Source organism: Pinus tabuliformis, chromosome J, assembly GCF_031772625.1.
Source record: "Pinus tabuliformis cultivar Carrire ecotype Pingquan chromosome J, CPIR1, whole genome shotgun sequence".
In the NCBI taxonomy this organism is placed as follows: domain Eukaryota; kingdom Viridiplantae; phylum Streptophyta; class Pinopsida; order Pinales; family Pinaceae; genus Pinus; species Pinus tabuliformis.
The window spans coordinates 1,882,451-1,909,431 of record NC_142295.1 but is presented as its reverse complement, the minus strand read 5'-3'; the positions used below and the strand labels follow the sequence as shown (position 1 = coordinate 1,909,431).

General features: G+C 38.2%; 1 protein-coding gene across 2 annotated transcripts in view; it reads right to left on the bottom strand.

Moving 5' to 3' along the window:
* Positions 1–26,981, bottom strand: part of LOC149225123 (Acyl-CoA N-acyltransferases (NAT) superfamily protein) — an 81,256-nt gene that overhangs the window by 31,240 nt on the left and 23,035 nt on the right. For both annotated transcript variants that reach the window (XM_089376924.1, XM_089376923.1), the window contains exon 2: positions 2,609–3,005. In XM_089376924.1, the coding sequence (XP_089233050.1) occupies positions 2,609–3,005 (397 nt within the window). The remainder of the gene's footprint in view (positions 1–2,608; positions 3,006–26,981) is intronic.

Here is a 26,981-nt window from a genome sequence, read left to right as displayed (position 1 = left end):
CCAAATTATTTAACTGCTTCTCTAACTATATGAAGTAAAAACTATTACAGAATTTTACAGATGGTAAAAGACACCTCAAAGAACATGAAATAGCAGGAACATAACTGAATTCAGAAGGGGACGATAATTGCTCGCTTGCTATGTTAATCCGTTGTCGAATTCCTATGTAAATGCCCTAATGATGCTTAATTCGTTTTAGCCGTAATTAAATGTGTTTAGCTTGTGTAATCCTGGCTTACATGGGCATTTTGATTGGCCAAAAATACAAAGAAAACATACCCGATTGTCTTCCTCTTCAGATTCGGCTCTAACCCTGATTTTCCTCTTTACACAGCGAGTTAACGCGAACCTTTGATTAATACAGAACTCAAAAGAGCTAATCTTGCTTTATAAATCTGTCAAATCCGCCCATTCAGCGCTCCGTTGAATTCCATCGCAAATCGCAATCGACCAGATATATCACTGCAAAACTTAACTTTACACACCCTTAAGCCACATACTATGGTGATATTGGACTTATGCATGAATCCTTCATATTTGCGCTTTTTCCATTATATACCCTTTATAATAGAAATATGCCATAAAACATGCCTTTTCCGCTTTCAATACGGGCTCCGCACAACTATCGAGGCATACCTTTTCCGCTGATATATCCCCACCATAGATCTGCGCTTTTCGGATCAGACGGTCTATAAAGATTTCGGGTGGGACATAAGCCTAGAGAATACAGGCCCAAAATGGGCAGTTTTCTCTCTCCACCCGGCTACTATGTGTCGAATGATAAGTGGGATCGGGTGAGCTGCAATAAAAACCACTTACCAATTTTGCTCCGCCTGAAATCCCACTTGTAACTTTAAATCCGCCTTTTCATATGCCTCGCAGACCCACCGGGACTTTTAAAACATAATATATATACACCTCGGGTCTGGCCTGTTCAGCGCTTATTTCTATTATAATCCTTTATAATAAAAATACATATAAAAATGCAGGGCTTTTCGATATAGCGGACCCGCCAAGACTTTACAACAAAATATATATATATATATATATATATATATATATATTTCGAGTCTGGCCCTTATCGTGGATCGCAATCGGCGGGATCACATACATATATAATAAACGCTCTGTGTGATTTCGGACCCGCCGGCATTATAACTGCAATATATATATTTTCGGGTCCGCCATAGCAAGTCGCAATCGACAGAACCAACCTCTATAGCCCTGGGGTGTGGCAGACCCGACGGGACTTTTAAACACAGTGTATATATGTTTCAGGTCTGGCCCGCGATCGCAAATCGCAATCAGTGCTATCAGCGGAACCAATCATACATATCATTGCGGACCCGCTGATCTTTATAAAACACAACTTATAGTATCTCAGGTCCGGCTTTAACCTTTTAACACTTGTTTCCTTTGCGAATCCAACATATTACTTTGTTTCTTTCTTGTTTCAATATATATATATATATATATATATCAGGTCTAGCTCCATATAGCCATTTATATAGTGATTTGTATAGCAACCTTGGCTACTCCGGGGCGATTCTTTTACAAATCTTTTAGCAATTCCGCTATGCCATTATCACTTCTTCATCTTGCTTTTATCTCTTTTTTTTTGAAGTATTTTCAAGTGATTCTTGAATGAAAAATGAATATTATAAACAATAAGAATGCATGTTACAACAGCATGGATACTTAACTTATGGAAAGATATAAGTAGCGTTTCCAAAAAAACTATAGATGCCATCCAAAGAACATGAACATAGATGATGGCAATAGAGTTGTCTTCTGACCTAAAGGATTTAAAACTGAGCAATTAAATGTTAAAATTATGAGCACTATACTCAAAGGTCAAAACCCTAGCAAGCACACTCATTGAATATATCATTAAAAATTCAAATGATTTAAAGTGGGTGCTTTGTCTCAGCTACAATAGTACAATACCCAAGTGACTGAAAAAAATTCTTAGCATGTTCTGCTAAAAGCGATTATTTTCTTTGCATTTCAGCCCTGGGATCTCATGTTATCTTATCTATCATTCTCCACTTCCCTTGTCTTCCTTTTACCATATTTTAACTTCGTTACCTTGACACAAGCCAGTGTCTCTAATTTGTGACCCAACTTAGGTATTTGCTGAAGCCTAGAGAAAAACAACAAGGACATATATCAGCAATTACAGTGGATTCTGAAAGTTGCCTGTGCCAATCTACGTTGTACTAGTAGTCTGCCAAATGATTAATATTGATTTTTTCTCACATACTCAGCCTTTACAAGACTACCCACCAATCTTCAAAACATGTTTCGTATAGCATTGTTGTATCTCATTTTTCTCAAATACTTCTCAATTTGATTTAATAGGAACAAAAGCTTTTCCACTTAAATCATCTTACACGTACCATTCTATATGATTCTCATGTGAATATATTGATTATTGTTATTCTCTTAAATGATTACCCATGAGTTTAAACATAGTGTACTAAGCATTTGCCATTTTTCATTTGTTTCTTATATTAAGTTGGTGAATGACCATTTCCCCTATACTTATCATATTAATATCACAAACGCTTCTCATATTGGGAAAAATAATTTTGACTTGGGGGCTCACCTCCTTTTCCCGAGTGGTCCTCTTCTTGGTAAAAATTCAGCTATTGTATCTATTGTCAAAATTCCAGAAACCTTTCCACCATTCAGAGGCAGTTTCAATCCGGCCTCTACATTTTCATAATTCTCAGATTCAAGAGAATGATTTTCTTCAAAGTTGCCATTTCTAGCAACTAGACATTTTTTTCTGCAACCTGGAGGTATGGAGAACCCAGAAAACATAGCCACCAACCTATCTGCTCTTAGAACCAAATCCATTGGAAAGCCATGATCAGGAAAAAAGGCACTGCAGTGTGTTTCTGCCACTTCCCAGTAATCCTCTGGTCGTGCCTCTCGAATAATAATATCTGGACAGATTGCTGGAAGATAGTGAACTGCTTCACTGCTGCTCTTTCTTCTTCCTATATAACAGAAAAAAGTTAGCAGCACCCAAATAGATTATTCTGGTATTCAATAGTTGCTGAAATTGAAAGTTCAGAAACAGAGCTATTTGGATATATAGACTATGTAATGACATAAATTGACTACTTGGCATATAAAGTGAATAAAATCCAAGTGGATTCTACAAAAAAATAAATTATGAGAGCTCAAACATAAAGTTTCCATATCCCAAAAGAGAACCAAATGGAATTGTTTAACACAAAGCAGAGAAGGCTTGAACGAATGCTGACATAGCACGCTCACAGAAACCCCCTGAATTAATAGCACTGTAGAATTAATAAGGATATTGAGTGTTCATGTAGCTATTCTTTTTCCAATATTAACAGTAAAATATAACTTTTACAACCATATTTTTCATTGTTGATCAGAAAAGTTTTCAGAAGTCTCAGAAAATGAGTCTACAGCATCACTTTCAGATGATGAAGCAGAGAAAAGACTGAAGAATACAAGTTTTGCAAACATTATCACACACACGAAAAAAGTTTAATTAACATGCAAAGACCTTCAAGATCATGTTAATTTCTGAAAACTAGTACCTAGGTAAATAGATCAGATCTAGATTTACACTACTAGAATTCTTTAACCAAATAAAGCAGCGGAAAACTTAGAAAAGCAAGAAAAAGCAAATCTCGTGCATGCACAATTTTTTTTCTGCTCTTCAACATTAGTTCATCATTCAAATAACTTCTGAACTTACAAGAGCTCCCATACTGGGAAAATGGCTGAGAGGAAAAAAACTACAAATGAAACCCAGCAAACCTGAATTTCCAACTCTCAGAAATCTGCCCAGATCACCTTATGCTGGATCGTATGGTCTGTGCAACCTGCAAATTAATGGCTGGCCTCTCCTTCGCTGAGCAATTCTTCTTCTTTCCTGGAAAATCGAAAAGTCCTTTTGATTCTCTATCTTTCTCAAAATCCTTGTTCAGAAAATAATTGATTTGTCCTCTCTTTCACTTGGCTTTCTTTTATAATTTTGAGTTGGTCCAAATCCCTAATCTCAATGGTCAAGATTAAATCTAATCTTGAGTTGATATCAATGGTCCAAAATTCAATTTAAATCACTAGTACCCAAACTTAGGCACTTAATTAAATTAAACTCATTTTATAAGAAGATATCCACTTTATTAATTAATTAATAAAGTGAGCCCATAGGGTGTAGAATGGATGGTGACAAGGTGTTTTGTTAATGCACTCCGTGGCGAAACGATCACCGGTTTGGAACCCCGTGGGCAAAAATCTAGCCATGCTAAGGGTTGGTATGGCCCAAGCTGGGTGCGATCCTGGGTGATTTTGACAGCTTAGATGCCCCTAGGTCACGATTACTCAAGCCACAGGTTAGGCGTACTAGTCATCTCAGGACTCACATTACCTAACAACAACAAATAATTAATAAAGTGAACTCTTAAGTCTAAGAGACATCTAATGATGATTCCCACAACTTGCACACTTTACTTTCGCAGAAATAGCTATCAAAGCTACAATCATCAACACTTTATCTTAGCAAAGAAGGTATTCTCCACCACTCCAAGCTTATCTTGAGAGAAGACAAACTTTCCTTTCACCAAAGGTTTGGTGAGTATGTCTGCAACCTGCTCACCTATCAGAATATACTAGAGCTTGACTGCTCCCTTCAGGACCCTATCTTTGATGAAATGGCATCCAATCTCAATGTGCTTCAATTTATCATGAAATACTAGATTCTCTGAGAGTTTCATGCAACTCTGATTGTCACAATGAATCATTGTAGGCTCCAGCTCTTGATCAAACAATCCTGTAAGCAGCTTGCGAAGCCAAACTGCTTCACAACTAGCCAAATTGGCTACCATATACTCAATTCCTGCAGACTAAGTGCTATTGAAGACTGCTTCTTGTTGAACCAAGAAATCACTACAGACCCCAAACTGAAACAACATCTAGAGGTGTTCTTTTGATCTATATCACTCCCTACCCAATATGAATATGAATAGCCCTGCAACTTCGCCCCATCTCCACTATGGTACCTCAAGCCATACTCCATTATGCCCTACAAGTATCTGAGCACATGCTTTGTTGCAATCCATTGTACCTGCCTTAGCTCCACCATGTATTGACTCAAGATGTTCACAGCATAACAAATGCCTAGTCAAATGTTGACCAGATACATCAATGAGCCAATCAACTGCCTATATTGTCTAGAATCTACCAACTTTGACTCCGAAGAATCCACCTTCTTTAGGTTGGTCACCATTGGAGTAGCCATAAATCTATTGTCCTCCATCTTGAATCTCTTCAAGATCTCCACCATATACTTCCCTTGTCCAAGGAAGATCTCTCTCGATCTCTACCAAACCTCAAGCCCCAAAAAGTAATGCATCAGCCTCCTTCATCTCAAAGTTTGTTGCTAATACTGACTTGCACACAACAATCAACTTCTCTACGCCAAAAAGAATCAAATCATCCACATAGAGCACCAAGATGAGGGGCTCAGATCCAACCAGTATGAAGTATAGGTTGGAATCTACCTCACTCTTGGTGAAGCCCATGCTCTGCAAATAGTTGTCTATCCTAGAGTACCATGCCCTCGGCACCTATTTGAGTCCATACAAGGCTTTCTTAAGCCTACATACATGTGACTCTCTGTCATGTACCTCAAACCCCTATGGTTGCTCTACATATACCTCTTCCTCAATAACTCCATTAAGGAATGTTGTCTTCACATCCATCTAGTGAATCTTCCACCCCATCTCTAAAGCAATAGATATCACTGCTTTGATAGAAGTGTATCTGGGAACATAAGTAAAAGTCTCTTTGTAGTCTACTCTTAGTCTGGGAGAATCCTTAGGCTACAAATCTCACATTGTACTTCTCCACACAACCATCTGCTACATGCTTAATTTTGAATAACCACTTAGAAATCACCAATGACTTCCTACTGGCCTTGGCACAATCTCCCAAACATCATTCTTCATGATAGAGTTGTGCTCCTCCACCATAGCATCTCTCCATACCTACTGGTTGGCTACTTCCTCAAAGTTGGAAGGCTTTGAGTCTATGATGTTGGTCATCAAAGCCATATATGTTGGAAACTTTCGTGGAGGCTTGCTCTCCCTAAATGTGGTTTTGGGAGCCTCCACATGATCCCAAGAATCTCTCAAGGTCTGCTCAAACCATCTGGGCCTCCTGGCTGATTTAGAGGGGGATAACTACCCCTCCTCCCCTAAACACTAGCCCTCTACACTAGAAGTTTGTGAACTCTGCTCACCCTTTGGATTCACCTACTGGATATCCTCTGCAACTGTAGGTAGATCATGAGATTTCTTGGAGGCCAAGTTCTCATCGAACTTGAAATCCCTGCACACAATTATCCTCTATTGTGTTGGTATAAAGCTCATGTATGCTTTCGACTACTCACTGTATCAAGCCATAATGCCCTTCTCATCTGAGGGCTCCAGCTTAGTCCCCTTCTCCACAGGCACATGGATATAGACTAGACAACCAAAAATCTGAACGCTTCCTCTGGGGTCTTGTCCTCCAAAAACTTGTGAGGACTCCTATTCTGCAAGTTCACAATTGTGTTGCATGCCTCTACCCATAGAAACATCGGCAATCTTTGATCATGGATCATGGCTTTCACAAAATTGATAATGGATTTGTTCTTCCTCTCTGCAACCCCCTTCTGCTGCAGGTTGCGGGCAATTGTCTTCTCCTTCTTGATTCTTGCATCCTTGCAAAAACCTTTGAACTCATTAGAGGTATACTCACCCTCGTTGTCAAATCTTAGCACTTTGATCTTCTTCCCTGTCAAGTTCTCTAACTAAACTTTGAACTCATCGAACTGACTAAATACCTCATCTTTGGTCTTCGTGAAGTAGATGTGGGTCTTTCTGGAGAAATAATCAATGAAGTTGACGTAATAAGATGCACCCTTCACTAATGCCACTAACATAGGCCCACAAACATCGCAATGTATCAAATCCAAATTGCTTTGGATCGAGTCTCACTGCTAGGAAACGAAGCAATGACAAACTTGCCAAGCACACAACCTCTACACACCCCCTGATAATCCAGACTAAACTCTAGAAGTCCAGTGACTCTCTCTCACTGTGCCCTGTGATGCAGATGTCGCATCCTCATGTGCCAAATCTCACACGTGCTCTCACTGTCATGCACCAATTCCTGAACAAACTTGCCCTGTAGCCTATATAAGTTGCCTTCCTTGACTCCAATCCTCACAACTATGTCTGAACTGGCTCCCTCTGGGCATATGAACACTTGCCATTTTTGGAAGGTAATTGCATAACCTTTGTCCTCCATGACTAAGATACAACAATTTCTTCTTCAAAATAGGCACATACAACACCTCTTCAGCATCAAACAACCCTCTTGACTCAAGCTGGAACTGCACCATCCCCTGTCACCTCACTACATACTTGGCATCATCGCCAAGCTCCACATTGATCCCTGAGTCATCCTTTGAAAGTTGATTGAACAACTCTCGTGCTTCAGTCATGTAAAAAGAGGCACCACTACCCAAGTGTTAGAAAAACAAAAAGGCAGAAAGATTTTCTTATGTTGATAATTACTTGTGATATTCTTGTAGTTTTATTATCTTCTCTTATGTTCTTTTATTTTAGCTTCATCAAGCAATCATCAAAATAAAGCATGAAAATCAACGACACCAAATGTAGGCACTCAACCCAGGTTAACACCCCTCTATAGGGGAAAACCCAGTCAAACTCTTCCACTAATAAATCAAATTGAGATAGACCAAGGTCCAAGACCTTACACTTAAAAGACCTTCCTCCTCCACCAAGTCCGCCTTCCAATATGATTCATCAAACTTCAGTAGTCTCTTCTTGTCCAGCAGCTACAACCCAACAACAACCCAGAATTTCGACCCTCAACAACTTTAGAATTTTGGCCCAACTACAATCTAGAAATTCAACCCCAACAACTTTAAAATTTTGGCCCAGCTATAATCCAGAGACTTTGCACGTGTGAGAGATAGATTGCCCAAGAACTTGATTTTGGTCCTCCAGCTACTTCAATCCTTCTCTAGCAACTTCGCTATTTCTTTTGCCTCCAACAAATACAGATCGAACTTGTTGAGTGAGTGTGCTACAAATGAGTCAAATTGTTGCCTTTATATAGTGTTTGCGTGAGGTCAAATTCCCTTGATGAGGCTGACTTGTCCTTCTTGAGGCCAACTTGGTGGAGGAGACCTAAAATACCTATTTTACATTAAAATAAATTTCTTTCTTGACAGATGAAGCCCAAGAAGGGTCTTTTACATTATGACATGGACAAGGACACTTGACATAAACCCTAGAAGCCTACAATGGAGGCTTTGACTTATAAACCATTGACCCAAGCATGAAACCCATTCTTTAATAAGTCAATTTCTTTTATAATAAAAATTATTTTTCTTTCTTTTGACAAATACATTACATCATGACTCAAGTACAATTATGAAGGTCGACACTAGTTACATTCTTCAACACTCCCTCTTAACTAGGGGGGTATTCATAATTACATATATACAAAGGTACATGGAAGATCTCAAATGATATACACTATGAGGAGTCACAGCAAACACAGTGCTACAGATTAGATACCTGACTAAGGTACTCTAATCAGGTGGGACTAAGATGGACTCAAGCTTTAGCCACTCTAGGTACCATTAGGTTTTTAAGCTCTACCACTAACCCAAGAATCTAGGCACATATCCAAGGTCGGAGCTCCATGACCAATGCCACCCTCCTTACTTCGGGATATAGACATCAACACATAGGCCAGCCAGATGTCCTGCCAAGCATCTTGCCATAAGATGCTTTATCTCTCTTAATCAACTAAATCGGATATATCCACCAATCCAAGCATGCTTAAAATGTTCAATCTTTTATGGAGAGATCTTGCACAATCACAACCACAATTAGTAATAAACTTTCAAATGTATATATACAAGTAAACACAAACCTTTGGGGTCCTCAATCATTCTGATGTTGCTTATATCCAATGTTGCAGTTATTGTTATCAGGATATTATCGGCAAGGGACAAAATCGGGAAAAATCGGAAAAAATCGTAAAAATCGGGAAATAATTGGGAAAAAATCGTCAAATACAAAAATATTCATTTTTTTTTCAATTTTTTTAATATCTAAAGCATCTACAACATAAAATAATTACATTGACACATAAATACGATAAAAGAACTAATATATAAGATGTGTAATATCATTTCTAGTGCTACATCACACATAATAGTGAATCATGTCCTAACTCCTAAGTTCCAACTCAGCTTCAAAATATCAACAAAAAATATAATAATGTATCTCATATCATGAGTCATAATGTCATACACAATGAAATGAACAAAATAACTAAAGTCTAATAGACTAATACTGTTGATTTCCTCTGCCCCTCTTGCGAGAAAATGCAATTTCTTTCCCTTTCCCTCTAGATGTAGATGCCGGTGGAGTTGGCAGTGGACTCTGCTATGCTCTAGAAGTTGAAGAACTAGGAGCTATAGGAGGTATACCACGTCCTTTACTGGTGGCAGGGGTAGCCCAGGTAGGTGGTGTCACCTCCTCCTCCTCCTCCTCCTCCTCCTCCTCCTCCTCTACCTCTTGCTCTAACCAATCATCAGCAAACTCCATGAGAGGCCTCTCGGCCTCAACCCTCCATGCAGCAATGGTGTCAATCCCATCCAAGGAGATGACCTCCATATCAGGTGTCCTCTCAAGTTGCCTCACCCACAATCGAAGATTGTAGTAGACGTAGACCATGTCATTAAGTCGCTGGGACTCCAACCTTTACAAAGATCATGAAATAATAATTATAAAAAAATTATTGTTTAATGAATTCAAAAAATTATTTGGAAATTTGCAATATTTTAAGTTTTAAGTTTAACTTGCTGCGCTTATTGTTATGTAAATTTTCAAATACACTCCAGTTGCGCTCGCATCCTGAGGAGCTACATGTTTGGCTAAGGATTTGAATGGCAAGCTTTTGCAGAAGGGGTACCCTGGCACCATACATTCTCCACCATGCATCTACAACAAAATTACAAATAAAATTTTAAATAAACATAAGAAAAAAATGAAATTTGAAAGTTGAAGCAAAGTATGAAGTTATGAACTTGAAGAGACAATGAAATTTGAAACAAACTAAAAAATACCTGGCATTTTAGTCGTCCTATCAGTCACAGCCATCTCAAAGCCAAATGTGCCACCTGCCATCCTGTATGTCTCCATTTCTTTGGAGATTTCTGTACGTTCTGCTGGAGATCGCACCATCCTCTGAACATAGGTTAAGAATCCATCCATGATCTCAGCATCAAATATGAACCCACATGGGTAAGAAAATGCGGGGTTCAGGTAGATCCCTGCAGCATGAATGGGACGATGGAGTGTGTTGTTCCATCGTTCATCAATTACTTCCCATAGTAGGAGTTGTTTCTAAAACCCCTCATCTCCCTTATCATCATAGTAGGCCCGAATGGATTCTTTGGCCCTGTCCATGACCTCGTACAAATAGCGCATTGCGGGCTTCTCACCATCAACTAATCGAAGAACCTTTACCAAAGGTTCAGTAATGGTGCACACCTCCTGCACTCCCGCCCAAAAGTCTTCCTGGTATGAAACTAATCTGCATATGGCCTCTCCCTCTAGTTTGCGGCTCATTGTCAAAGCACGCCACTCCTCTGAAAAAAACATTCTCTTCACATCCCACATAGAATTCAAGAGGGATTGAAGAGATATGAAACTGGTGGAAAACCGTGTAATGGCGGGGCGCACCAACTCTTTATTGTTGGTGAATTTTCTCATCAAGCTAAGCACAAATGTATGATTATATATAAATTTTGTAATTCTTTTTTATGACTCAACAATATCTTTGACAAAGGAAATTTTTACTATGTCCTCCAACATCAAATCAATACAATGTGCAGCACAAGGTTTTCAAAAAAAGTAGGATGCCTCTCCATAAGCATCCTGCCAGCAGCAACATAATTTGCAGCATTGTCCGTTATGACTTGGACAACATGTTCTGCACCCACCTCCAAAATAAACACATCCAGCAAATCACATAAAGTTTTTGCATCTTTGATATGTGAAGATGCATCAATAGATTTCATAAACATTGTCCCCTTGGGACAACTAACCAAGAAGTTTATAACGGTTCTCCCCTTTTGGTCGATCCAACCATCTGACATCACAGTGCATCTTGTTTGTGCCCATGATGCCCTAAACTCCTCCAATCTTTTGGTGCAGTCAACCTTTTCATTTTGAAGAATTCGGCCTCTAAAGTCATCATAAGAAGGCATTTTGTAACCTGGGCCAACAGTTGCAATAGCATCAACAGCAGGCTGTAAAAATGGATTATTCCTTGCAACGTTGAAAGGAATATCATTCCAAAGGAGAAATTTGGCAACAACTTGTCAGCTTGTTCTTTCTCAGTTTTTTTAAGCATTGAAGTGATAGATGGTTGTGAACCAGGCGTAGTTCTAGGAACAAAAAATGATGAGGCGACTACCGGGTTGGTTATAGATATTGATGCTGAAGTAGAACCAGTGCCACTTCCTTCACCTGAGCCTAACACCCTCTTTGCTAGTTGCCGCTTCATTTCTGCTTTGGCCTCTCTGTCATGCTCTAATTCTTCCAATGATCTCATGGCTCTTCGGATGATTTCCGTATTTGTATTTGTGCAAGGCCCTACATCAAATCCAGGGATTTGTGCAAGGTGATACTTCAATCTATAAACCCCCCCTAACATATGATGCCCACACAACTTGCAACTCAAGTTCATTCTATCAAACCCTCCATCAGGTTCACCAAATTCCCACAAAGGGTCCAATTTCCTTGGCATGTTTGTAACTTGGTTGAACTATTGACTCTTGAGTTTTAAATTTGTAAGATGAACTTTCAACTTTGAACTTTGAAATTGAATGGTGAACCTATGGCAAAATAATGATTGCAAGTTACAAAAATTTAAAAAAATTACATATATGAGTAACATGACAAAACACATGGAATTTTTGAAAATTTAACAAACAAAAACCCCATCAAATCAATTCAAAAATATTTGATAAACAATGGGTTATCCAAACCCAACCAAAAAAATAAAAATAAAAACAAAACAAAACACATAAATTTGATGCCCATACCGGTTTGCAGGAGAAAATTGATCCTCTCCTCCTCAGCTCTCAATCCACCAGGGTTTTTGAGTCGTTTTTCTCCTCTAATCAGCTCCCAATCGACAAGTTTTTTCTCCTAGGTCACTCCCAATCCACCGCTGCCCCTATCTGTCGAAATGAATCAAAAAAATTCGTTTTTCGCTAATATAAACCCGCTATCTGCTGGCCCAGCGATTTTTACTAATTGAATTGCGATTTTTTGCGTTGGTTTAATAATCGGACGATTATATCGGAAAAAAAATAAAAATCGCGGAAATCCGATTAAATCGCGATTAAATCACAATTTTCACATCATTTATTATATCATCTTCAATCTTATCATAGGTTTTCCTTTTCCATTTCTTCAGCAACACCAAATACAATCTCAGCACTTCTCAATTCTTTTGTTTATAACTTCATGAATCACGAACATTCATCTATAGTACTTTCATTTATTCAGTTTCATTCTTACTTCAAGGTATTCATTATGATTGTCATAATATGTCCTCCCTCTCAACTGGAGAAATATATCTTTTCTTCTATCCAGGCTCCCTCTCAACTTGGGGAGATCAACAACTTCATAACATTGGAGAAACTTCATTCTTTCAAGGCTTCATTTCTTTCTTATGACATCAAGGTCATCTTGATCTTCATCATTCTTATAACTTCCTACATCATGCTCATTATCATCTTCAATTACGAACATCTCCAACACCTTGAAGATTATGTACCTGCAGATCTTTAATAGCGAGTACAACCAAATACAAATATACAGAAGCATGAAGTTAACTATATCAAAATCAGGTCATTATATTGGAAGCATCAAAACATTCAAGCTTTAGACATCAATTATCTAAACCTAGTTATTTTCATAATCAGCAAGAGACACATATTTTTATACGCTAGACTTCAACTTCTTGCTAGGGTTTTGTCATAAACCCTAGACTTCATCTTCGAGACATAAAGCCTTAGATATCAGCGATTCAATAACAATCCAATCATAGTACAATATATTTAAGGCCTCAACAATAAACTTTTAGAATTACATGTCAGACTCTACTAGGGTTTGTTGCAAACCCTAGATTTTATCATCAAAACTAAATCATATCAAAAACAATATCATCATATCCTAGAATATCAATTTCTATTAGGGTTTTGTTACAAACCCTAGATTTCACAAACTAAATCATTAAGTCAGCATACTCGCATATACATATCTAGGATGCACTAGCATTTCACATTAATATCAATTAGGTAAACCCAAGACACAAACATCAATACATCGAAGTTAGATATACAACAATTTTCACCAGGCTAGGGTTTCGATCAAACATACGAACATACACCTAGGGCTTTATTCCTAGGATCTTACTATAACTATTACAAAGGTTTTGTTCATAAACCCTAATTCACCAAACCCTAAAGATCTAGGGTTTCAATATATAACTTAGACATTAACAGCAAACCCTAAAGAACTAGGGTTTTATTATGACATTATCAAAACCCTAAACTTCAAAAGAATAGGATTTTTATACTTTATCAACAACCCTAAGCAGACTAGGGTTTTATAATCAACATTAGCATACCCTTAGCAACCAGAGGCTAGGGTTTTGTAGTGAACCCTTAAAAGTTAGGGTTTCACAAGAATCATCAAAATGATAGGATGACAAGGGTACTTTCAGTCTACTGTTTAATCACCCTAACAAAAATCTTTAAGATTCAAAATCCTAGACATAATGATGTCAGTAATGTAAAGCAAATTTCAAAAGAGAATGAACATACCTTTTTTTGTAACAAAGCTTGTAGTTTAAGACATACCTTAAATTGTTATTTAACAAAACTTGTAAGATATCAACTCTTGACGAGCTTCCTTTGCAATAGAACTTCTTCCATGCTTCAAGTCTATCCTTTGAAGTTTCCTCCATAACCTTTGTGTATTTTGCAATCTTTCCTGCCAAGGAAAATATAAAGAAAAGGTTATTAGCATACAATTCAAACAAATCTTAATGTGAGGAGGAAACCAAACATGAAAAGATGAAACAAAGAACAAAATACTTGTCTTCTGGTAAAATGGCGAAGGCTCCCTCTTAATCCAATCCTTTTGAGGGATACCTACAACTTATCAAAATAATTCAAGAATGTTCTAACAAGATATGTTAGACCTACAAACTTTAGAAATCCAAACATAATGGAAAATAATGCAAAACTTAAGATAGAAGGATATGTGAGGGATAGTATTCCCTGACAGTCTTTGGCAAATAGATCTTTGATTTGGATTCCTCAGTCTTGTTTCTCTTAGGTGGAGCTTTATCAGCAACATTCACATGTTCTCTTTCTCTCTTCTTATTCCTTGGATCTTCAGGACAATGAATTTTGTAGTGACCCATCTTATGACAGTTGTAGCATTCAACCTTGGATAGGTCAACTTTCTTCTTTGGTCCTTTGACCTTTTTGAAGATTCCCTTCTTGTGATGAGCAAAATAGGCATTAGAGGTATTTTCTTCTTCATCCTCCTTGTTGTTTACTAATGATATTCGGGCTTCTTCTTGACTACATGCATTCCAAATTTGTTCGAATGTTGGAGTATCCTTCCAACTACTAATTCTTGATGCAAAAGCACTCCAAGATTTTGGTAGTCCAAAAAGAGCAGCAATTACGCGCTCTTTTTTTAGTACAACTTCATTTATTGCTTGGATTTCATCTCTTATTCTAGATATCCTTACAAAGTATGATGATACAGTATCGTCTCTTGTCATCCTTATTTTCCTTAGTTCATTCTTGAGGCTTGCTATTTGACCAATGTTCTTGATGGTGAATAATTTGGAGAGAGACTCACAGATTTCTTGAACGGAATCTGTTGGATATGTATGGAATTAGATTGTCCTTTACTCCATCTTCTATTAGATTCATGGCCAAGATTTTGGTTTCTCTGAACTTCTCCTTCTTTGTTTCACCTGTAGGCTTCTTGACTTTTCCTTGAACAAGGTCCAAAAATTTGTGCTTAGCGAGGATAAGATTTGTCCTCTTTTTCCATGCCATGTAGTTGGAGGGTCCTTCTAGTTTGTTTTCTCCCCTCTTTGAGTTTGTCATATTGCTACCTTCTAATCCTTGTGACCTTCCTTGAAACCCTTTCCTTATGTCTCTCTTTTTCAATAGATCTTTAGTCTACCTTTTTCCTTCTTCTTCCCCCTAGCTCAGGTACCATGTTAAAAAATCGAAATGGCAAAAAGATTTTCTTATGTTGATAATTACTTGTGATATTCTTGTAGTTTTGTTATCTTCTCTTATGTGCCTCTTTTATTTTAGCTTCATCAAGTAATCATCAAAACAACGCATGAAGATCAACAACACCAAATGTAGGCACTCAACTAGTGCTAAAACCCCTCTATAGGGGAAAACCCAGTCAAACACTTCCACTAGTAAATCAAATTATGATAGACCAAGACCTTAGACCTAAAAGACCTTCCTCCTCCACCAAGTCAACGTTCCAATATGATTTAGCAAACTTCAGTAGTCTCTTCTTGTCCAACAACTACAACCCAAAATTTCAGCCCAGCTACAATCCAAAAGTTTGACCCCAACAACTTCAGAATTTCGGCCCAGCTATAATCTAGAAACTTCGCACGTGTGAGTTGCCCAAGAAATCGATTTTGGTCTTCCAACTACTTCAATCCTTCTCCAACAACTTCACTATCTTTTTCTGCCTCTAGCAACTATAGATCGAACTTGTTGAGTGAGTGTGCTCCAAATGAGTCGAATTATTGCCTTTATATAGTGTTTGTATGAGGTCGAATTCCCTTGATGAGGCCAACTTGTCCTTCTTGAGGCCAACTTGGTGGAGGAGACCTAAAATACCTATTTTACATTAAAATAAAAGTATTTCTTGATAGATGAAGCCCAAGAAGGGTCTTTCACATTATGACATGGGCAAGGACACTTGACATAAACGCTAGAAGCCTACAATGGAGGCTTTGACCTAAGAACCATTGACTCAAGCATAAAACTCATGCTTTAATAAGTCAATTTCTTTTATAATAAAAATTATTTTTCTTTCTTTTGACAAATACATTACATCATGACTCAAATACAATTATGAAGACCAACACTAGTTACATTCTTCAACACCACGGACCAAGCATTCCTAACAATAGTGTTGGTAGAAAGGCAAGAAAAAAGGGAAAAATCATTCTCGAACTTTGTTGCAAATTCTCTGAGTTGGGTCTTTGTTGTTGCTACTGCTACCTGTTGTGTTTTTCCTTTGGTCTTTCTTCTTCTCCAGACACTGAGTAGCATAGTGACCTTGCTTATGGCAAACAAAGCACTTGATCTTGCTCATGTCTTTCTTCTTTCTAGGTTGATGTTCATCTTTGTCATTGTTACATTTCTTGGTGAACACTAAAAAATTTCCATTTTCCCTTCTTCATCTTGCTAATGAGGGTCAGGTTTTCATCACCACCTCCCTATTTGTTGGCTTTGGACTCCTCTCAAGTCTCCTCCTGAATGCAACCATCGCATAGTCTATGCCAGTGTAGAATGTTCTCTCGGGCATGTATGCCCTTCACAAACAGTTCCCAAGGTTTGGCAAACCCATTTAGAGCTACATTCACTAGCTCTGCATCCATGATTTTTTTCTCCAATTGCTGCAAGTTGATCATGGATTTGTGTGATCCTCATAAGGTAATTGGTAACATTGTCGGATCTAGTCATCAGACACTCTTCAGCTTACTCTTAGAACCATCTTCCTGTTTAGATTGTCACTCTAGAAGAGATCAACAAGAGCATCAAACATGTTCTTGGTTGTGGCCCTTTCTGCCACATGCTGGATCAGGTGATCTTTCACAAAGAATAATATCACCCTTTGTGCTTTAACATCCTTCCTGTCCTATCTTGCCTAATCTGCAGGATCTGCTTGCACTGGAAGGACCTTCTCCACATTTGCCCACAAGACTTGCTCTTTCAAGAACAATGCGACTCTTGCCTTCCAAGACAAGAAATTTGAAACCCCATCTAGTTTGTCTTCAAGCTTGAGACTGCTTCCTACCATGGCTATCTTGTGCTTAATCCTTCAAACACTTTGTAGATTTGATGTTGAGACCTACGGATTTGATAGATCTGCACTCAACAACTTTGGATCTACTTTTCTCTTCCAAGCCTAAGCTCTAATAACATGTTAATTTCCGAAAAACAATGCCTAGGTAAATAGATCAGATCTAGATTTACGCTATTGGAATTATTTAACAAAGTAAAGCAATGGAAAAACTTCGAAAAGCAAGAAAAAACAAATCTCGTGCATGCACAATTTTTTTTGCTCTTTAACAGTGTTTCATCATTCAAATAACTTCCAAACTTACAAGAGCTCCCACACTGGGAAAATGGTTCTAAGAAAAGAAAAAACACAGATGAAACCCAACAAACCTAAATTTCCAGCTCTCGGAAATCTGCCCCGGATCACCTCTATGTTGGACCATACGGTCTCTACAGCCTACAAATTAATGGCTACCCTCTCCTTTGCTGCTGCTGCAATTATTGTCCTTGCCCGAAAAATTAAAAAGTCCTGATTTTCTCTCTCTTTCTCAAAATCCTTCTTACAAAAATAATTGATGTGTCCTCTCTTTCACTTGGCTTTCTTTTATAATTTTGAGTTGGGCCAAATCCCTAATATCAACAGTCAAGATTAAATCTAATCTTGAGTTGAGATCAATGGTCCAAAATTCAACTTAAATCACTAGTACCCAAACTTAGGCACTTTATTAAATTAAACTCACTTTATAAAAAGACATTCACTTTATTAATTAATTAATAAAGTGAACTCCTAAGTCTAAGAGTCATTTAATGATGATTCCCATAACTTGGACAGGTGGAAATGGTTGTCAGGGCTACAACCATCAACAGATCATGCAGGTGTTTCTATTTTCTATCAATCCCTTTTGCTGCAAAGCTATAGCTTGGGAATGAAATGGTCTTGTTATACTACAGATATGCTGTAAAAGAAGTATGCAATGATCAAATTGTTGATATAGGAAGAAAACAATGTAAAAATTAAAATATATGATAACCCCTACAAAGCATTCAGCGAGAATAAATTCTACCAGCATAGCTTAGCTTGTACAAAACAGTTGTTTGTGGCTGGTTTCCAATTTAATCCTGCGAGGGCTGATTAGCCAATCTTGTTCTAATGTTTGACAGCAACCATTCCTCAGGTCTCCCACCATCAAGTTCATTGATTTTGCAGCAGCCTGGCTCAGCAGCATGTATTTAGAGTAAAACTTCTCTTCCATCTCTAGAAAGCTAGTTACAGAATAAAATTTAAGAATAAGGAGCAAGACTTACTATTCTCTTGGTTTGACAAAGTTTCTGTGATGGTAAATCTTTCTATGCATATTTAGGCCCAAGTTCAAAAATGTTTGCTTGATTTCAAGCATCTGCATCAGCTGTTGGAATTGTTGATGTTTGTAGCTCGAACAGGTACTTTTACACAAGTCGAAGTGTCAAGACATGTGGAAGTCGTCCAAAGCCTTCAACCTTGGCAAATTCACTTTAATTAAAGGGATTATTAAAGTGTTTTTATAAAAGGTAAGTTTAATCTAATGAAATGTAAAGTTTTTTACAATAGTGAATTAAATGAACCTTAACCCTTAATCTCAAGTAAGGTGAGATCTAATCTCAACCATCGATCACTTTGAAGATTAAATCAATAACTCAAGATTATAAAAGTAAGGCTAGGTGAAGAATAAAAACGCGCAAGAGACATTGAGTGATTGAATCACAAAGGACATTATTCATGTAGAACACAACAAGGGTGATAAAGGATCTCCAGCCAATGTTCAGGGTGAGGAGGAAAGGAAATAGTTCATTGGTGAAGAAAACCCAACACCAAAAAATTGTGTGGAGGTCGTACAGGTTTTCTGGGCACCAAATTGCAGGGCCATACAAGCAGCAACAACAGCAGGCAGCTAGGAGGTTGTACACAGGCCATAAATGCAGGTACAACACAATGCAGGTTGTACATAAGGCCATACGGCACAGGTACAGCAGCATTGAGTGTGAGCAGGATGCACGTGTTGTGTGGGTACAACAGCAGCAGAGCAGCAGGAGGCTGTACAGGTGAAGGCTAGGCCTTATAGCCAGCAAAAGTGTGGACCGGTTTTCTTCAGGGGCTGATAAGCCAAGTTTTTAATTGTTGTAATTTTTTCCAGTATTTTCTTTGTGGGTCATTTTCCCAAGAAAGAAGCCCCAACATGCTTTGATATTACTTTAATGAAAAGCAGATTTGAAGGGCAGAAATATTTTGTGTGCATGTGTGGAAATCGGTTAATTTGCTTCTACCAAATTTTATTTGCCAGTTAAAAATCCCAGTGGGTGCATTTTTATTCAATATTCCAAACTTAATACTTATCATGGAAATTACTAGGAAGTAATTTGCGTAAGTGCTAGGGTTAGGAAATTTAACATGGTATCAGAGCTTGCACTATGAGAGGGAGGCTGATTTCAAGTTTGCACAGCAGATCAGTGAACAATAAGATTATTAGAGGCCATACACTCCGGAGGGAGACCATACCAGTCAAGTTGATTGGCAAAGGATCTAGCAATTTGCACCCACTGTTTTAAAAAACGGCTGGCTCGGAACCGACTCGGCCAAGTTGGTCCGAGCCAGCCTTGGATTTTGTGACTCGGCCATTGCACTGGTTCAGCCAGCTCGGTATTAACCCGTCCGGCGCGGCCGAGTCCTTATCAACCCGGCCGGGTTACGTACAGCGGCCAGTGAACCCAAAAAAGAGGCTTTTTTTTTTTTAATTTTTGGGGACTCCCTGGGCTTCCCTGTCTGACTCATGGGTTTCCTTGTCTGACTCTGATCCCTAGTATTGATATGCTATTCATGGTAATGTTAAATTCTTAAAGTATTCATCCTTTTACTTAAATTTTTAACATTACCATGAAATGACTCAGGATGTTTGAGAGTGGTTCCGACCTCATTGGATTTCATATGGAGAAAGTAGAATTTTAGATTTCATTCAAAATCCAGCAGACTTATCAGTTTTTCAGGATTTCAGGATTGGGGGATTGCAATGTTTCCAATGAATTTTGTTATGCATTAGGGTATGGAACTCGTATTTAATCAAGAGCACCAATCCCTCTATGTACCTTGATGTTAGCGACATTGGTTGTCGAACTCCTCCAGGATTCGCTCCCAAACCAGGAGCTTCTGAAAATGTCGCTCCCACTCCCTTTTTCGCTCTCGCTCCCTGCTTTCACTCCTGCTCCCAAGTAACACTGAGCCAGATGATGTTGACAACTCTAGCAGTAGCCCGTAGTACTGGTCATAGACTTTTGTTGTAGAGGCCATTTCTAGCCTCCTTGGATATGTGTTTTTGTTTTGATCTCTATATCATCATCGTGTATGTATTGGACAGTGCACTGGGTGCCATTTTGATATAATGGATATATTCATGAGCCTACTTTGATCATATGTTGTCTTCTATCTATATTCTAATGCTGTGTGTTTGGAAACATGAACGAAAATCTTTAAAATTATGTGTTCTTATAAAAAATAAATATTTAATGTATTTTTTACAACGACCGAGTCATTGAAAACAAGTCGGCCGAGTCGATACCGAGTCGAAGTCGACCCTCGGCAGAGTCGGAGTCGGAGTCGGAGTTTTAAAACATTGTTTGCACCAGATCTACTAGATTTGCAAGGATATCTCAGCAAATCTATAAACCAACAGTAAAATTCTTGCATGTGTTTGAAGGAACAAGCACACAATAATTTGTTTATATCAGAAATGGCAGTAGCAAGTCTAAGGTTTGAAGACAGGTTGGATGGAGCTTCTAGATTCCTGGCTTGGAGGCAATGTTACACGAAGCGGGTGTGTTTTTGGAAGCTAAGCATCAAAAGCATCATTTTCCAAAAATTCTCAAAAGCAAAGCATCCCGAAAGTGTATATATATATCATTGCATTTATATTCAAAAAAACATCCATAATGCCAAATTAGTTGCAGAATATATCAAAGCATGCATATTGTACACAAATCAAGATAGAAATGGCATCCATAGTACATTAATGATTAATTATTCGAGCATCAAACATCTAGAATCTAGATTCCTCTCCTCTTGTCTAGCCTTTTGCCTCTACTTTGATTCTCTAGGGATATTAATCAACATTGCCCAATTTTGATCAAACTGCCTAATCCAAGCCTTATAATATGGTAGAAAAAGCTTAGCATGTCTAATCAATGATTTTGACTTGAGTGAAAGGTACATTTTTGCTAAGGCCATGACAAAGGAGTTAAACAATCAACGCCATCAACACTGGGTTACATAGAGGGCTTGGTGCTCTTGATTAAATGACAATCACATACCCTCATACATGATATAATCTAATAATGCCACAATCCCATTGATCTTGAAATCTTTTCATGGTAATGTTAAAAATTTAAGTAAAAGGTTGAAAATGAAAGATAAAGGTAAAGGTAAAGGTAAAAGTGACATTCTCTTTATCTTTCATTTTCATCATTTTACTTTAAGAATTTAACATTACCATTGGGGAGCATCTAGGAAGCATCTAAGGCATCAAGGGAGCACCTTGGGAGTGTCTGGGAAGCATGGTTCATCACATAGCAGTTCGAAAATTCCAGAAAAAAATCCCCTCGGAACTGTGCAAGCGGTTTCTAGAACCGTGTGAGTGGTTTCTGGAACTGTGGTTTGGGCCTGTGGAACTGTCGTTCAAAACCGTCATAGTTCCATATGTCCAGGAAGCGTGAATTTTGGGCAGAACCATGAGTCCACCCTCAGAATTGGGCGGGGGACAGTTCCTGCAACATTGCTTGGAAGGCAAGAGTCACCTTGCTTTTAAAGGAAAAAGATCTTTGGGAAATAGTTGACAAGGTGATTTCCTACGTCAACAGGTCTGCAACATTTAGCAGCTCATGAGGACATCAGAGCCCAACGGGCAATCATGGATGCAATGAAGAATCATTTCATCCCTAACTTATCTGAGAAGAAATCGCCCAGAGAAATGTTCAAAGCTCTAGTGAATTTATTCCATAGTGATAACATGAACGGGAAGATTATTTTGAACAACAAGTTCAAATTTGTGCAATGTCAAACGCAAGATCTAACAATGTTACCAGCGAACCTCATGAGGATCACCTAGGTACGTGACCAGCTTGTAGCAATTGGAGAGAAGGTGGATGATGTAGTGTTTCATGTGCCACAAGAATGGACATTATCCATCTCAGTGTCCAGAAAAGAAGAAGGGTAAGGGAAAGTCGCGACAAGTAGCAAGGTCAACAAAAACTTAGTTGGATCTTTGTTGCGAAGCTTGAAAAAGACTTCTCACTAGTTTCCTACCTTTCTACCAGCACAATCACCAGGAGTGCATGGTACTTGGACAGTGGTACATCTCATCACATGACAAAAGCACAAGAGCTATTTAATAGCCTCACAAAGAAAGACTCAGGAGTTTATGTGGAGCTTGATGATGATACCAAGTGTGCAACGAGGGGAGAGGGAACTATCTTGTTCCAACTTGAGTCAGAAGGATCATTGGAAGCCAAGAACATGCATGTATGTGTACCTAGTGTGAATAAGAATTGGCTCTTAGTGTCAATCATGGAGGACAGGGGTTTTGTTGTCATGTTTAAGAAAGGGCAAGTACTCATTCGTCTAGAGAGATCTAGCCATGACACAATAGTGATCATTGGTGTTAGAGAGGGCAATTTATATAGGTTGTAGGGTAAGCTAGTTCAGGCCGTGGTACATGCTAGTGAAACTTGTGTGAGTTATGGCACAAGAGGATGGGACACCTGCACTATAGGGTGCTATAAATTATAAGGAATATTGTCATTGGTCTCCCAAATTTCAGTATTGAGCAGCATGGCATGTGTAGAGGGTGTGCACTTGGAAAGAATACTAAGGATGCATTTCCAAGCAACAAGAGCAAGTCCAAGGGGATCTTGGATCTTAAACATTTAAATGTGTGTGGACTGATGTCGGTGACATCTGTGCAGGGAGCATTATATTATACGACGTTCATTGATAATTACTTTAGGAGTCTTCATCGATCTACTTCATGAAGACAAAGGATGAGGTCTCTAGTTGGTTTCAGGAGTTCAAGGTTGTCGCGAAGAACTAGACAAGAAGTAAGCTCAAAGTCTTGAGGTCAGTGATCGGCCCAAAGCACTGAAAGTTACCCACTCTTTCAAAGTGACTAGGCCTTGAGGACCATTCTTCCTAATCCGAGTCAACACACTTGACCTAGGAAGAATGACTATCCTCTGTCACATCACCATCACTCCCTCTCACTAAGAGAGGTATCAACAAGTCCCAACTTTTCCCTTAAGTACACAAACTTCACCTAGGACAGAGGCTTCGTCAGGATATCAACTATTTTCTCATTAGTAGGTACTAGGAATATATCGGAGCGTCACTACTCCCTTCTGCACTACGTCACGAATGTAGTGGTACTTGATCTCGATGTGCCTTGACCTGTCATCATGGTCATCACCTGCACCTAATCAAGATAATCGTACAAGTAGTCTCAGAATCCATACCGCTTCTCAACTTTCCAAATCAATTACAATATACTCTGCTTCCAACCCATCCAACGAAATAATAATAGAGCCCAAACTGAAGCAATATCCTCATAAACTCTTTCTGTCTTCAGCACTCAGAATTTGCAGTTGTTCTTCTCAAATCATCCATGACCAATTGTACCATGTTGGTACTCCAATACATGTTGAGCAACATATCTTGGCTCAACCATAAACTATTCTACTCCCTTCACTGGATCACAGATGCTTTCAAGTCACCCAAACTAGGTGCTCCCTCTTAGACTGAGACATATCCTTCTGTGGTAATTCAAGTTGCTCCCTCTGCCACTGTTGTCTTTCAGTATATCAGCTATCAATGACAATCTAAGTCACCTGACACGGGAATTCGGGATTCGTAGGATTCGGGATTCGTGGTGTCGGATTCGGACATGTTGACCTCCCAGAATAGGACACGTAGGATTCGTTATATATTATTTTATTAATATATATATATATATATATATATATATATATATTTAAAAATATATATTTCTTACACAAATTTTAATTAATGATACAAATTTATTGATTTCAAATATAGATCTTCATCTATAGCTATCAGCATGCATAGTACATACAAAATTCAAATACATGTCAATCTATTATCTATTTCTTATGCTTGGCCCTCTTGCCACCACGAGAAATGTCTAATTTTTTAGTCTTGTTGGAAAATCAGGATCTTTGTCATTAATATCACCCTCTAAGCATTAATATCCAGAGGTATCTTTGTCATTACCTCTGTATCTGTATAGGGATCTTTGTCATTAATATCACCCTTTAAGCATTAACATAAGATAGAACAAGCATAACATATCAAGTCAAGATTTTGTTTGAGTGATGCGTACATTTTTAGGAGGGTCATGATACAGGAGTTCGACAACCAATGTCACTAACATCAAGGTACATAGAGGGATTGGTGCTCTTGATTAAATACGAGTTCCATACCCTAATACATGACAAAATTCAATGGAAACATTGCATCCTAAAATCTTGAAAAACTAATAAGTCTACTGGATTTTGAATGAAATCTAAAATTCTACTTTCTCCATATGAAATCCAATGAGGCCGGAACCACTCTCAAACATCCTAAGTCATTTCATGGTAATGTTAAAAATTTAAGTAAAAGGATGAAAATGAAGATTAAGAAGAATGTCACTTTTACTTTAAGAATTTAACATTACCATGAATAGCATATCAATACTAGGGCCTAGACTTGATCATTACGCTGCCAAAATGCTTGCCAAATGAAAATATGCGTGGCTGTAATGACCAAATGCTGCCTTTTCATACCCGTGCAGGTCACTTTTGTCGCCTAACGAGTCCTGGAAAACAGGACACGCTGCCAAAATCGTGGCACGCAGTCAGATTCGATGTGTCATGGTTTTTGGACACGAATCTCGAGAGAATCGTGTCGAACACGATGGATTCGAGATTCGTGGGGCCTATAGGACGAATCCGGTTATCTAGATGACAATCCATCATCTTGAACTCAGAGGTCAGCGCCCTCTAAAGTTAAAACAAGGTTCATGAGGAAGTCTTAACTTCTCCTTCAATGAGTTCTTCTACTTAGAAGCTTGAGGTAGCTCATATGTACACTTCTTCCTCCTCAATTATTGAAGAAAGCACATTCTGCATCAACCCGGTGCAATCTTCAAAGCAACGATAATAGAAGTGCACCTCACAATTGGGACAAATGTCTTGTCACGATCCTCTCCCTCTTACTAGGAGAACCTTCTATTACTAGATCTTGTAGACACCATGATCAAAGCATACTTCAAGCTTGTTGATCTAATCACTCCCTCTAAGTTCAGATCTCATCTGGTATAATATCTCTCAACACAAGTCATGATTATGGGAAAGTCCTCTTGCTTTGCTTCGTTCTTGCACTTCTTCCATCTGCTTGTCAAAGCCTTGGTAGCCTTTACTATGTACCTACAATCCTCACTAGGAGGCCATGGAAGAACATTACAACCAAGCAAAGAACTCAAAGACAAGAGACTAACTAATAGTAAAATAACAACAATGGTAATAATCAAACAAGAGAGATATAAAATACTTATCTTTTGAGGATTATACTGGTATGTCAGCGCCCTCTTGATCTTAGCTTCCTTATATCCATTGCCACCATATCATCCTCATCTTCTTCATGATGTCATTCCCTCCTTGCTCCGATTAGGGTTTCTTCTTTCAGCGTAAACATACAATCCCAGGGTTTTGCCCATGAACCCTATGCTTTCTTCTCCAAACCCTTAATGCCATCTAGGGTTTTTTAAACCCTAGATCGATGTCTAAATGACAAAACCCTAGAGTCTCATCTTTGCAAGTGAGATGAACTTCACTATTCTCATCAATCAATTACAAGATGACTTGATCAATAATTATTGTTAGTTTCTTCAAACTAAGAGCTCTACTTTCTCAAAATCGTTGTAGCAGCAAAAATGTTTTTGTCCCTAGATACTTAAATTTTATTTTAATGGACTCCACCATTCTGCATTTGAGCATGTGATCTTGGTCCTCAAGATTTCCTAGAGCAATGCATATGACATTAATTCATATCCATTCAAGAATATGTCTTCAAGTACTTATGTCTTTGGCTAGTGATAGTGATCTAGTCATATCTAGTGCACATCCTCCATTAAGGTACATCTTCCAAGTGCTGGAACTTTGTAAAAATACAATACACTTTTTAATTTCTCCTTTCATATTTGAGCATTATTGTAAAACCAAGGAAAGAACTCAAAGACAAGAGACTAACTAATAGTAAAATAACAACAATGGTAATAATCAAACAAGGGAGATATAAAATACTTATCTTTTGAGGATTTTACTGGTACATCAACTCCCTCTTGATCTTAGCTTCCTTGCATCCATTGCCACCTTATCATCCTCATCCTCATCATGATGTCATTCCCTCCTTACTAGGGTTAGGGTTTCTTCTTTTAGTGTAAACATACAATACTAGGGTTTTGTCCATGAACCCTAAGCTTTCTTCTCCAAGCCCTTTATGCCATCTAGGGTTTTTAAACCCTAGATTGATGTCTAAATGACAAAACCCTAGAGTCTGCTCTTTGTGAGTGAGATGAACTTCACTATTCTCATCAATCAATTACAAGATGACTTGATCAATAATTATCCCTAGTTTCTTCAAACTAAGAGCTCTACTTTCTCAAAATCGTTGTAGCAACAACAA